Source organism: Pimephales promelas, chromosome 9, assembly GCF_988280905.1.
Source record: "Pimephales promelas chromosome 9, fPimPro1.hap1.1, whole genome shotgun sequence".
Taxonomy (NCBI): domain Eukaryota; kingdom Metazoa; phylum Chordata; class Actinopteri; order Cypriniformes; family Leuciscidae; genus Pimephales; species Pimephales promelas.
In genome coordinates, this window is record NC_142777.1 from 9,284,682 (window position 1) to 9,300,200 (window position 15,519).

A 15,519-nucleotide genomic window follows, 5' to 3' on the forward strand; every position below is an offset into this window, starting at 1 on the left:
GCATGATAGATACAGCTTGTTTCTTGTTATGCGTATGCACGCAAATAACTAACTTCTCTGCAGTGAAAAGAAAACACCTAACATGGGTTTCAGTGCATTGCATGACATATCTAACTTGTTCCTCGTTATGCATATGCACGCAATAACTAACCTCTGTGCAATGAAAAGAAAACATCTAAGATGTGTTTCAGTGCATTGCATGACATATCTAACTTGTTCCTCGTTATGCATAAGCACGCAATAACTAACCTCTGTGCAGTGGAAAGAAAACACCTAAGATGTGTTTCAGTGCATTACATGACAGATCTAACTTGTGTCTCGTTATGCATATGCACTCAATAACTCGCTCTCTGCAGTGAAAAGAAAACACCTAAGATGTGTTTCAGTGCATTACATGACATATCTAACTTGTTACTCGTTATGCATATGCACGGAATAACTAACTTCTGTGCAATGAAAAGAAAACACCTAAGATGTGTTTCATTGCATTGCATGACATATCTAACTTTTTCCTTGTTCTGAATATGCACGCAATAACTAACCTCTGTGCAATGAAAAGAAAGCACCTAAGATGTGTTTCATCGCATTGTATGACCTATCTAACTTGTTCCTCGTTATGCATATCCACTAAATATCTAACCTCTATGCAATGAAAAGAAAACACCTAATATGTGTTTCATTGCATTGCATGATAGATACAACTTTTTTCTTGTTATGCGTATGCACGCAAATAACTAACTTCTCTGCAGTGAAAAGAAAACACCTAACATGGGTTTCAGTGCATTGCATGACATATCTAACTTGTTCCTCGTTATGCATATGCACGCAATAACTAACCTCTGTGCAATGAAAAGAAAACATCTAAGATGTGTTTCAGTGCATTGCACGACATATCTAACTTGTTCCTCGTTATGCATATGCACGCAATAACTAACCTCTGTACAATGAAAAGAAAACACCTAAGATGTGTTTCAGTGCATTGAACAGGAACATCTAACTTGTTCCTCGTTATGCATAAGCACTCAATAACTAACTTCTGTGCAATGAGAAGAAAACACATCTTAGCTGTTTTCTTTTCATTGCACAGAAGTTAGTTATTGCGTGCTTATGCATAACGAGGAACAAGTTAGATATGTCATTCAATGCACTGAAACAAATCTTAGGTGTTTTCTTTTCATTGCACAGAGGTTATTTGTTGTGTGCTTATGATTAACGAGGACCAAGTTAGATATGTCCTGCAATGCACTTAAACACATCTTAGGGGTTTTCTTTTCACTGCACCGAAGTTAGTTATTGTGTGCATATGCATAACGAGGAACAAGTTAGATATGTCATGCAATGCACTGAAACACATCTTAGGTGTTTTCTTTTCATTGCACAGAGGTTAGTTATTGCGTGTATATGCATAACGAGGAACAAGTTAGATATGTCATGCAATGCACTGAAACACATCTTAGGTGTTTTCTTTTCATTGCACAGAGGTTAGTTATTGCGTGTATATGCATAACGAGGAACAAGTTATATCTATCATGCAATGCACTGGAACACATCTTAGGGGTTTTCTTTTCATTGCACAGAGGTTATTTATTGCGTGGATATGCATAACGAGGAACAAGTTAGATATGTCGTGCAATGCGATGAAACACATCCTAGGTGTTTTCTTTACAATGCACAAAGGTTTGTTATTGCGTGCAGATGCATAACGAGGAACAAGTTAGATATGTCGTGCAGTGCGATGAAACACATCTTAGGTTTTTTCTTTTCATTGCACAGAAGTTATTAATTGCGTCATATACATAACGAGGAACAAGCTAGATATTATTGCGTGCAGATGCATAACGAGGAACAAGTTAGATATGTCGTGCAATGCAATGAAACACATCTTAGGTGTTTTCTTTTCACTGCACAGAGGTTAGTTATTGCGTGCATATGCATAACGAGGAACAAGTTAGATATGTCGTGCAATGCAATTAAACACATCTTAGTTGTTTTCTTTTCATTGCACAGAGGTTAGTTATTGCGTGCTTATGTATAACGAGGAACAAGTTAGATATGTCATGAAACACATCTTAGGTGTTTTCTTTTCACTGCACAGAGGTTATTTATTGCGTGCATATGTATAACGAGGAACAAGTTAGATATGTCATGCAAAACACTGAAACACATCTTAGGTGTTTTCTTTTCATTGCACAGAAGTTAATTATTGCGTGTATATGCATAACGAGGAACAAGTTAGATATGTCATGCAATGCACTGAAACACATCTTAGGTGTTTTCTTGTCATTGCACAGAAGTTAGTTATTGCGTTTCCTTTGCATAACGAGGAACAAGTTAGATATGTCGTGCAATGCAATGAAACACATCTTAGGTGTTTTCTTTTCATTGCACAGAGGCTAGTTATTGCGTGTATATGAATAACGAGGAACAAGTTAGATATGTCGTGCAATGCACTGAAACACATCTTAGGTGTTTTCTTTTCATTGCACAGAGGTTAGTTATTGCGTGGATAGTTATAACGAGGAACAAGTTAGATATGTCATGCAGTGCGAGGAAACACATCTTAGGTGTTTTCTTTTCACTGCACAGAGGTTAGTTATTGCGTGCATATGCATAACGAGGAACAATTTATATATGTCGTGCAATGCACTAAAACACATCTTAGGTGTTTTCTTTTCATTGCACAGAGGTCATTTATTGCGTGCATATGCATTACGAGGAACAAGCTATGTCATGCAATGCAATGAAACACATCTTAGGTGTTTTCTTTTCACTGCACAGAGGTTAGTTATTGCGTGCATATGCATAACGAGGAACAAGTTAGATATGTCGTGCAACGCAATTAAACACATCTTAGGTGTTTTCTTTTCATTGCACAGAGGTTATTTATTGCGTGCATATGTATAACGAGGAACAAGTTAGATATGTCATGCAATACACTGAAACACATCTTAGGTGTTTTCTTTTCACTGCACAAAGGTTATTTATTGCGTGCATAAGTAATGCAATGCACTGAAACACATCTTAGGTGTTTTCTTTTCATTGCACAGAGGTTAGTTATTGCGTGTATATGCATAACGAGGAACAAGTTAGATATGTCATGCAATGCACTGAAACACATCTTAGGTGTTTTCTTTTCATTGCACAGAAGTTAGTTATTGCGTGCATATGCATAACGAGGAACAAGTTAGATATGTTAGATATGATAGTAAGTTAGTTATTGCGTGTATATGCATAACGAGGAACAAGTAAGATATGTCATGCAATGCACTGAAACACATCTTAGGTGTTTTCTTTTCATTGCACAGAAGTTGCGTGCATATGCATAACGTGGCGCAAGTTAGATATGTCGTGCATATGTTCATTGTCGTTCATTGCGTGGATAGTTATAACGAGGAACAAGTTAGATATGTCGTGCAATGCAATGAAACACATCTTAGTTGTTTTCTTTTCATTGCACAGAGGTTATATTGCGTGCTTATGCATAACGAGGAACAAGTTAGATATGTCGTGCAATGCAATGAAACACATCTTAGGTGTTTTCTTTTCATTGCACAGAGGTTAGTTATTGCGTGGATAGTTATAACGAGGAACAAGTTAGATATGTCATGCAATGCAATGAAACACATCTTAGTTCTTTTCTTTTCATTGCACAGAGGTTAGTTATTGCGTGCTTATGCATAACGAGGAACAAGTTAGATATGTCGTGCAATGCAATGAAACACATCTTAGGTGTTTTCTTTTCATTGCACAGAGTTTAGTTATTGCGTGCATAGTTATAACGAGGAACAAGTTAGATATGTCATGCAATGCACTGAAACACATCTTAGGTGTTTCATTGCATTGCACAGAGGTTAGTTATTGCGTGTATATGCATAACGAGGAACAAGTTAGATGTGTCGTTCAATGCACTGAAACACATCTTAGGTGTTTTCTTTTCATTGCACAAAGGTTAGTTATTGCGTGGATAGTTATAACGAGGAACAAGTTAGATGTCTGTAGACATCTACACGACACATCTAGCTTGTTCCTCGTTATAACTATCCACGCAATAACTAACCTTTTTGCAATGAAAAGAAAACACCTAAGATGTTTCAGTGCATTGCATGACATATATAACTTGTTCCTCGTTATGCATATGCACGCAATAACTAACCTCTGTGTAGTGAAAAGAAAACGGTCAGGGGATCTCTGGATAATCCGTAGTTCGTTTGTAATTATGAAACGAAAATACCGTTTTTTGTTTTTTGTTTCAAATAGAAAAACCAAATAACCGTTTTTGGTGTCAGAATCAAAAAACGAAAAACCAATTAAAAACTGACTAATAACTGAACTAATATAACTTTTTTAGTACAACTAAAGTAGCACTGTGTATGAAAAACACTTTAGTTAACTAAAATAAAAATTAATAAAATAATAGCTCTGGTGGTTAGGGAGAATTAAACATTTGTAAGAGCATTGGTGAATAGGGGCTGTAGGCCCTATTCACCAATGCTCTTACAAATGTTTATGTATGCTATGAGCAGGGCTCTGCATTGCAACTCTTTCAATAGCATATATGGCCTAACATGTTTTACAAGCATAGTGGGTGAGTGAAGACTCAAATACTGTAAATGTTATAAGGTTATATTATACTTTGATACATTTATATAGTTCCTCTTCCAGGTTTTGGTTATTAGCCTCTGCAGTGGACAGATGTAGATTTAGCCAGAGCCAGGATGTCATTGTACAAATACAGCCTCCTCCTGAGAGCAACACATTCCCTTTGTAGTGTTTTACATCTACTGAAGTTAAAGATAATAAATAATGCTCTCCAATCTTTTTTTACATAAAGTGTGGTGTTGGTTGTGTGTGGAAGTGAAAGAGTTGCAATGCAGAGCCATGCTTCACTGTACCGTTGTACAATATGATGTACATTTGTAATTAAAGTCATAAGCTGACATCATCCAATTCCACAAAAGCAGTGCCACAAAATCCACAAAGATGTGGCTTAACATAAACCATACATATCTGAAAGTGACAACAATTAAGGCCCTTTTATGGTGCCAGAGGAAGGAGTGGTGTTCTGCTTTGTCCTGTCCAGCATTTATTTGAAGAGAAAGTGATGGTAGGTGGGGCCAGTCCTGCTACTATCATCAGTCCTTAAACCCTGCACACAGTGCACAGGCTCACATCCTCCAGGACAGGTATTGGGGAAACTCTGGGAGGCCCTGACACGAGTACCAGGGAGAAAAACTAAATGCCAAAAAACTAAAAGTAAAAAACTAAACACTTTTATTTTACTTTACACAAGCACCAAAAGTACAGAGCACTGCCTTTACCTGGTGGTTCATCAAACAGAATTAAACCCCCCAAAATTGCTAAAAGATCTGAAAGTCCCAGTTCATTTTTGACCGAGTAATGCTGGGTTTCACACACAAGTAGGTCTACATAACTAATGAGAACTACAAGCTGCATTAACCCTTGTGCATCCTTATGGACATTTTTGTCCTTTTCAGTTTTTTTATCACTTTACCTGTGTTAATGCTAATTTGGCACAGGTGTGTATTTTCATGGAATTTTACTATTTCACCGCCATTTTCTTAAAAAAATAATTATGATTTTGCATTAGGTACACAAAATACTCCCTATCTGCGCCCTTTGGACAAAAATGTTCCCATTGAAACCGCAATTTTTAATCCCAGGGTCATTTAACTATAAAATGATGCAATCTTTGTTAAGAGGCTTTTATTCTGTTGGCAAGGCTCCAAAAGTTTAATTTTTACTATTTTTTTTTATCAGATGGTGCCAGTTGTCCAGGTTTGGCCTATAAAACAAATATTGCTTTATTCCTGTTTTCTGCTTATTAACGATAATTGTGTGGGTGGATGTCAGAGTGTGGTTTGTTTGTATGTGTGTAATACATTTTTTTTGTGTGTGTATATGTGTTTGTGTGCTTGTAATATTTGAGAGAGAAAAACTCATTTGCAAATCTAAAATCCAATCACTGTGTGCACCAGTGGAGTTTTGCTGGCACCCAGTGGGGGAAATCTGTTACTGCACCCAAACAAACTCTTACTGAAAGCTCATTTTTTTGAGATAGGCCTATCCAACTCAAATTTGGAACACAACCTATTCAGATTCATGGCTTTGATTTTCTTGCAGTTTTTGAGTTCAACCTGATTTATAAAATATATATTTTATAAATCATATTTTTTTATAAATAATTTTCATAAACTTATACCTATATAACTTTTTTTTTTTGGATTTACTACTTATTATTTTAATTTAGCTTTAGTTTACTTCAGCAATAATCTGCCATGGGTCTTCTTTAAAATGATACCAACTTAAGTCCAAGCTTCACATTTCTATGACAGTTTTTTGACACGGACATTTTTGTCCTCTATATAATTGATGCACAAGGGTTAAAAATATTTAATCTACTTAACTAACATAATAATATTACACTGGAGAAAAATGCAAAGGAAAAATAAAGAGAGTTTTTAGCAGCTATGCTATTATAGCGATAGAAAGGGGAGCTGGAAGGCAAGTGAAGTTCAGTTTTTTATTTAAAAAAATATGATTTATGAAATATATATTTTATAAATTGTGTTTTTGCACAGTGACATCCTGGCTCTGGCTAAATCTACATCTGTCCACTGCAGAGGCTAATAACCACAACCTGGAGGAGGAACTATAAATGTATAAAAGTATAATATAACATTTACAGTAGGTTTTAGTCTTCACTCACCCACTATGCTTGTAAAACATTTTAGGCCATATATGCTAGTGAAAGAGTTGCAATCCAGAGCCCTGCTCATAGCATACATAGCTGTAGGCCCTATTCACCAATGGTTTTACAAATGTTTAATTCTCCCTAACAGCCAGAGTTATTATTTTATTTGTTTGAATTTTTATTTCAGTTAACTAAAGTCTTACTCACACCCAGTGCTACTTTAGTTGTACTAAAAAATGTTATATTAGTTCAGTTTTAGTCTACCATCACCTCGCTAACTGTAGTTACTTTTATTTTGAAAGTGTTTCCGGTTACATTCGCTTCCAAATAAGGAATGGACCACGTGACTTCACAGAAGTTCAAAGACTCACTTCATTCTTTGTTCAAAAATGAATAACGATAAAATGATCGCCAAAAAACGAAAATCGGGCAGTTTTTAATTTGTTTTTCGGTTTTTGATTCTGACACCAAAAACGGTTATTTGGTTTTTCTATTTGAAACAAAAAACAGAAAAACGGTATTTTCGTTTTATAATTACAAACGAATTACGGATTATCCAGAGATCCCCTGACCCTTCAACGGGTCTGATAGCAGATAGTTGGACAATGGACATGAAAGTGCGTGAAAGTATATCCACTATTAATAACATGCGGTGGATAGCTGATAGCTTGCGTTTATTGTCGATAAGACTTGCACACCAGCGCAGAACGCGGAGAGAAACCAGCGCACATTTCACTGACTCCTATATGATCAGTTTGAAACGCGACTCAGTGGTTTACAGTGGCGTTTCCTTTTGTATGCACAACAGGTGACAATTCAAATGTTTAAAACGCAACCCATATAACATGGATGCTGCTCTTAGATAGCTACTGATCTACTGATAAAGTCATCAATTTTGAATTATTCTTAAATCAAACAAAAGGGGCTCATGTAAACGCAGTGAGCTACATCTCACGCCATGGAGCACAGAATAATCATATGCCCATTCAAACAGCAACGGTCATGCCCATGGTCCTGGTGATATTTCCCCATATAATTGATATTATATCTCCCCAAACCTTATTAAATAGGTAGGCTTATAGCTACATCATCATATATTTCAAGTTCTTAATATTAATCGATAAACTACTCAGTTATTATAATAATAAGGCACTGTTATCAGTAAAATAAAATGAACAAAAGTCAATAAGTCATTAAAAGTCAAAATCTTAATACAGAATGCATGGCGTACGTGGGATGCGAGGCTCACTCGATTACATGCCCCATTGTTTAATTTAAGAATAATTCAAAATTGGTGCCTTGTGATTAATCAGTGTCTAAGAGCATCTCGCACACAAAACGCGACTCAATGCGCGGTTTACATTCGCGTTTCCTTACGCAGTTATGCATACGAAATGAGGAAACGAATGTAAACCGCGTTTTGAGTCGCGTTTTGTGCGCGAGTCTCATCGAAAACAAATGCAAGCCAAATGCAAGCCAAACGCAAGCTATCACCCTATCCACCGCATTTACATTGTTATAAATAGTGGATACTTTCACGCGCTTTCATGTCCAAGTATCTGCTATCAGACCCGTTGAAGTGCAGTTTCTGTTCATGTGTTAACCCTATTTAGCCTACCCTAGGCTACAGTTTAGGGTGATACACATGACTTAAAATGTGATATTGCCTGGACAGCTCTTGCGTTTCGTTTGGTCACACACCACAAGGTGTCACTGTGGCCTCAAAGCTTCAGCACTGCCATTCTGAGGTCGATTGCTGATGTCTGCGTTAAAACACGCCGCCCTCATTAGAATACGGAGGAAGAAATGTTGGAATAAATAAATGTGGAAATAATTAAATGTGGAAATAAATAAATGTAGAAATAAATAAATGTGAAAATAAATAAATGTAGACATAAAAACATAAATACATAAATGAATGTGGAAATAAATAAAAGTGGAAATAAATAAATGAATAAATGTAGAAATAAATAAATGTGTGAAAAAATACAATTATACATAAATATGGAAATAAAAATATAAATACTCATTTATTTGTACTTTTTTACATTTCTTTGTATATTTAATTAAGTATTTATTTTTTGTATTTTTGCTTTTTTACATTTCTTCGTATATTTATTTATGTATATATTTATTTTTAATTAAGTCAGCTTTGGCATTCCATACTTGCCTGTCTGCAGACTACCCTGTAATAAACTCACACTGCGTTTGGATCTACCTTTTATTGTCTATGGGATCTACCTGTCTCTGGTTGTATCATGACCATAGACTGTAAAAGATCATGACACATTCTTCTTATGCTTTTCTGTATTTTTTCCAATAATCTCTTCTGCAGTCTCAATACAATTGCACATATTGTATTATTGAATTACTCAATATCTTAATTTACATAATTTAAAGCAAGCAATTTTTTTATTCACTTTTTTTCCTTAAAAATATTCCAATCTGCTGTAATGAATTTTTACATATGTATTATGTCTCTATTTGCTATATCTACTTCAACCCCTAATTTGGATATTATAGGGAAGTGATACTACCCGTTGGAGTATTATTCAATTCCAGTTACTAATTCTAGCTAGATTTTGAGATAAATTTAAATCTAAAAAATTCTCCCTGATGCCAAACCCTTTTGTGTTGGTTCTCGGTTCTCCAAATCTAGAAAATCTAGAGTATTTATTATAAATTATTCATCCATGCACATCATTTTATTTTTGAATTCATGTAACCTCATAATCAAAATAGTTCTGTTCAATTTGAAGATGATTTTTTTTTTTTTAAAAATGCTTTATTTAGTGACAAGTCACACTACAAATAAATAAAAAAATAACAACAACAGTTCTCCTCTGGCCAACGAACAGTGGATAATAATTCAGGCAGCATTACACCCTTAAGGAACAAAAATATATGGGAATATACTGAAAAATATAATGCAATATATTTCATAATACATTTCATTTTATGGGAACCTAGTGCTTATATTTACTGCAATATATGCATTGACCATGTATGGCTATATATTAATACATATAAAATATTTATGAATGACAAAAATAGCATTACATGTAATATTCACAAAGTTTTATCCTTTATTGTATACATATATTGCACATACATGTTCCCATATATATGTAAATGCATATTCACAAAAATATACACACACATTCATTGAATGAGTTAAAGGCACACTATGCAAGAATTGTACCATAATATAACAGCTTCAAAGTCATTTCGGTGGTAAACAAACTCATAGAAGGGCGAATCATCCTGGTAGTAAAGCTTTGAAAAACCAACAACCGACTAGAAAAAACGCTGGAAAAACCAGCAATGCAAGTTTGAGAGGAGCACCCCCGACAAATCTCGCAATGAGGGCTGGACTGGCCATCGGGCATACCGGGCATTTTCTCGGTGGGCCGACGTGCTTTTGGGCCGATTCATCTCACACTTTCATTTTTTTTTTTTTACGGCCCATACAACTCGTATCGGTGGCCCATTTGTTTAGTTTTGTTTAATTGGCGGCCGCGATCTTTGTGCCGTTGAAACGCATTGGACGTCGGTGTGGTTTTTTTTATTTCTCACACAACGGCCCATGAAACACGGAGATCAGCGGCCCATTGGTTCATTTCTTGATTGACACCTGGCTGGTCCAATTATATCTTTAATCACCTCCCCCTCATGGGCTCTGAGCGAGCGTGCAGTGTGTCAGTGTATCTCTCAAAATAGTCAGAGCGATGGAGAAGAAACGCAATGAATGTGCAGAGAAATGGCATGAAAAAAGAAACAGGGTCTTCTTCAGTGTCTGATGAGGAGTGAGGAGGATCAGGAGAGACATTAGTGAGTGTAGAGAACTGTGGTAAGCAGAACTAGGCTACTTTCAGAACACAGGCTGGGAGAAGGAACTCATTACCTAGTTATGCGTTATTTCCACATCTGCATATTTGACGATTACGCATTTTACTAGAATTGTAATGAGAGTATGAGACCCGTTGTTTTCCGCCAAAATGCTGTTTCCATCAAAATAAAAGATTATGTGTTTATCTCTTTTAAGTATAGAAATTAGTTCTAAGCTAATTATGAAAGTTGCTTTTATTTTTTCACTGCATGTGTTTTATTTACAATATATGGCTTTTGTCATGCGATTAATATTATAACTATGATTAATTATGTAGACACTATATCACAACTTAAAGAGTTTTAAGTTTTTCTTTGTTCAATTTGCGCACTGAATATGGGCTGAAGCTCTTAATTTTGAACTCTCAAAGTGCACCAGATTGATGATTTTAACATTTAAAAAGCACAAAATTTTCTTTCGGTGGAGCATGCCCCCGAACCCCCCTAGAGGGACAGGTGCACTCACAGATACTATTGAAATAACTTGTGAGAAAGATTGGTATTGCCAATGCAATTGGAGAATTGTATTTTAGTTATTTCATCTCACATATTCAAGGCCGTATAAACTTCGGTTGTATTCATGTTCATATGTAGTGGGCCAGTCTGGGCCAAAATGCCCGGGCCACTTTTTTGTCCCAGTCCAGCCCTGCTCGCAATAATCACAACATGCTTTACGGCAACGACGTCACACATCAACAATAACATATGAAGCATGAAGACACTTGTGCGAATTTCAGACTTGATACTCGATGATGGAAAAAGCAAAATAAACGCGGTCGGAAGAGACTAGGAAAAGGAAAAGATATTTTGGGTGCGTGAGGAACCAGTCCCACTCGGTCAGGCTTTTCCATAGATGGGGCTTTTCACACGTTGGTGCGAGCTAAAAAGCAGCATTGGATTCAACAGTGATGCTGACTTGCTGGCGATGTTGTTGATGGACTAGTAAGTACATATTTCTAAATTGGTGTGCATTTCATTTTGTGATTTCACCGAGTCCGCAACGGCGGCGATAGATTGAAGAGCGCGTCTGAGTGGAGACTGCGTGCACGCCGCCACATAAGGTGACCAGACGTCCTGAAATCTAAGCTGTTGTCCCGAAATTGATACCAAATGAAAACCTTGAATAGTTATTGTCTGATAAAATATTAAAAACTGTCCCTGGAGGTTGAGTCCCGTAAAAGGCGGCATGGTCAGGGGATCTCTGGATAATCCGTAATTGTCATGATAGAATCAAGGAAGCAATTGCAGTTAAACTCTTTTAATTTGTAATATGAAGAACACACAGAGACTAGTGATGTTACGTATGACACTGAAGCTTCGAAGCGCGTATCACATATGCGACACACTTTCTAGTGAAGCCCCGTATCGGGGTGTGTATTGGTTTTCCCAGAGTCACGTGATCGATGACAAATGAAGCCTCACTTTCTGTCCGATCACGTGCGAGTTTCGCTTTGGGTGTCAAGGCTCGAACTTTAACGAGTCAATGTTGCCTCAGTCTGGTTGATGGGTGTTTGAGGAGAGTGCTGTACTTTGAAAGTTAATAAATATAATTCATTAAATAACCAAAATTTATTTTTCACCACTTAGTCTTTTTGTTTTTGCAAAATCTTTGCACTTTGGTGGATTTAAGGTTATTTGGTGTTGGTATTTGGGTTTAGGGTGGGATTAGGAGCGAGGGGATAGGGTGTTGGTGTTCGGGGTTTGTATTAGAGCAATGGCAACAGCCAAAAAAGAGTTATAGTGTGTGTTAGAGTACAGTGTGTGTGTACAGAGAGATACATTAAATCTTATTGAATAATATAAGCTTATATTATATTTTATTGTCCCACTTTAATGGGAAAATGAATTTATCAAATGAACAAAACACAAACATGTAAGGTTTTTATTTGTACACATAACATTGAAACTGTAGTGTGTTGTGGTTGCTTCATCTGCTAGAGCTTCGGGCTGCTTTATTTTAAATAAGCACCAGATGGCGGTGTTCTCGACACTCTCGAAGCTTTGAATCTTTTCCCGGAACAGTCAGGGGAAAGCCTCATTGCTTCATGAAGCTTCATTTCCCCATCCCTAACAGAGACAGTCCATAAACAGGCAAAGAGTTAGTGACGGTCAGGTGCAGAGTGGTGAAGGTGGTGGTGAATCCAACGACGAACAGTATCCAAACGACAGAGAACAAGAACCAGAGCTGAACGCGATTGAGCGAGACAGGAGACAACACACCGGGAACCACAAACAACGATCTGACAAAGGAGATGAGAAGTTGATGAGAATATATACACAAGATGATTAACTGCAGCTGGTGATGATGATTGCTGATGAGCGCTGATAGAGCGGCACGCCCCCCTATCAGCGCGCACACACACAACAATAACAGAAACACGAGACGAGAAGTAGACATAGGATTTACCAACCGTGACAGTAATAGGCCTTTATCACAGAGCTCGTGTCGTCACTTCCAATGGCGGATAGTAGCGTAAAGCTACTTCCGGTTTAGTCTGTAGCTATGGCGGTGAGAATGTTTTCAACATCATTACGGGATCCCCCCCATTTCACCGACGTTTACGCGATTGTGAAAAATCATTCACAAACGAAAATATCCAAACTTGAGAAGGGATATAAATTCTTCTTCGAACACTACATCTTCAATTATGAAGGTAAGTTTAATTTGAACGTTTCTTTATTCTCTAAGTAGCTAACATGCTAACCTAACTTAATGTTAGCTGGCTAAACCATTAAGTGTCTTTGATTAAATCCATAACGTATTAAATTTACAAATACAATGATTTTTATTTTGATGTGTTATGGTATTGTGATTATAATGGTGGTTTTGTGCAATAGTATCTGATGTTGTAGATAGTGAGGTGATTATCAGGGCACAGTGTTACCGGTCCATGAAGAAGAACGAAGTGCCACACTCTCTTCAGGTTACCTATTCAGGATGAACTATAGTTAGGTCCAGTTCAAGGACACAATTTTGTTTGTGTTTACAGTTGCTACGGTTGTAACGTGTTAGACTGCGGTTGCAGTTTGTTTGAAAAGGTGTTCAAATGAAAAATAGACTGCTGTTGCAGTCAATTTATGTTAATATTTCATTTGTATTATAATTTTAAACCCTATATAATGTTTTATTTATTTAGATTTCATTTAAAGTCGACGAGAATCCTCCTGTCATCAGTACGTTCTGCTGTTCCTGTGTGGCTGGGAAATAGCTATGGAACCATTTGGTTGGCTTGCTGTTTCAGAGTGCACACTACTGCATGATGAAACTTAAGACGGTACCACCTACTATACCCAGCACAAGCACTCTACAGACTTGGCACAGGCCCAGGACTCGGGTAAACAACTATTAACTATTTAATGCATGAATTATGACAACCTCATACAGTATTTTTGTCCTATGTGTTTTCAATGCTCCAAGGACATTAAGAAAACAGTTTCGACTTTCTGATAGCAGAAACATAATTTGCATAATTTTTTACTTTTTACAGGGAATCAATCCTGAAGCAGTGGATCGATTACTTGTGAGGAAGCCAAAAACCTCTAGCAGAAGTGGTATTAAGTCCACTCTTTACAGGGCCTACACAGGTGATTACATTTATATTTGATGTCTAGCAAAAATATGTACAAATTAAAGTGCTTTTAAAAGTATTATTTCTTTTCTTTTTTGTTGCTTTTTTAGGTCCTATTCCCAATAATACGGTGCTCTGTTCTGTGGAGTCTTTAAAAAGTGTCAGGCCTCAGCCACTTATCTGCAAGGTTCTGCATGGCTTGTCAGAGATGAATCTTGTGGAGTCTAAGTTTGGCCTGGTACCCAAAGGTTCTTTGCTGTCCTATCAGTGCCCTGCTCAGTCATCAAGGAAGGCTGTCAAACATGCAGAAGCCCCTCCTTTCCCTAAGCTTCCTCTGGATGGGTACAAATTTGAAGGAAGATTTCAATTTGTCCCAGATTTCCATGATATGTTGTTCTTAGAAAGCTTAGCAGTCACTCAAGAATTAAGCATTGAAAAAGACACACGGGATCAGTCACAGTCTGCTCTATGGAACCAAATGCGTACATCGAGTAGATTCCGTGAGGTATGTCATGTCAGAGGAGAGTCGACCAGCCAGGCACTAGCTGCCCGAATCATCAAAGGGGTTCGTCAGACTTCTGCAATGAAGCGTGGACTGGATCTTGAGCCTGAAGTTCTATTTCAGTACTCTGGTATGATGAATGTGAATGTTTTGGGTTTATTGTACATCCTGATGCGCCACACCTTGGCACAAGCCCTGATGGCCGAGTCTATGACCCTACTGAGAACCCTCCCTTTGGACTTGCAGAGGTAAAATGCCCTGATGTTGATGACATTTCTCAGGTGACACACATCAAATTTGTCAACGTTCAAGCAAAGCTAAAGGAAAGCCACAAATACTACTGGCAAGTTCATGGACAGCTTGCAGTAACAGGACTGAGTTGGTGTGATTTTATAACAAATACCAAAACATATATAACCATTCAGCGCATCTGGAGAGATGAGTTTAATTGGCTTAATGAGGGACAAAGTAGACATTTTTTTCTTCAATACATACATAAATGTGTTTTCTAACTCTAGGAGTTGTTAAACTAATACTGGTGTTTATTGTTTGTTTGTTTGTTTTTTGTTAAAGGAATAGGTCACTCAAAAATGAAATGTATGCGCAATTTACTCACTCACCTTTGCGCCATCCTAGATGTACATAATGCACTTTCTCTCCTTCTCTCATATACGTATGTATGTATTTATGTGTGTGTGTGATATATATATATATATATATATATATATATATATATATATATAATGTATGTATGTATAAATATATATATATAAAATATACACACACACATATATACATGCATACATACATACTAACTCTTAAGAGTGCTGATGTTGATTTTATTTTCT

General features: G+C 36.8%; 1 protein-coding gene across 1 annotated transcript; it reads left to right on the plus strand.

Moving 5' to 3' along the window:
- The first annotated feature begins 13,110 nt into the window (after positions 1 to 13,110).
- LOC120474911 (uncharacterized) lies at positions 13,111 to 15,058 on the plus strand. Its single transcript, XM_039665546.2, has 4 exons — positions 13,111 to 13,254; positions 13,738 to 13,935; positions 14,089 to 14,185; positions 14,280 to 15,058. The coding sequence occupies exons 2-4, from the start codon at positions 13,858 to 13,860 to the stop codon at positions 14,921 to 14,923; spliced, it is 819 nt and encodes a 272-aa protein (XP_039521480.2). The 5' UTR covers positions 13,111 to 13,254; positions 13,738 to 13,857; the 3' UTR covers positions 14,924 to 15,058.
- The last annotated feature ends 461 nt before the right edge of the window (positions 15,059 to 15,519 follow it).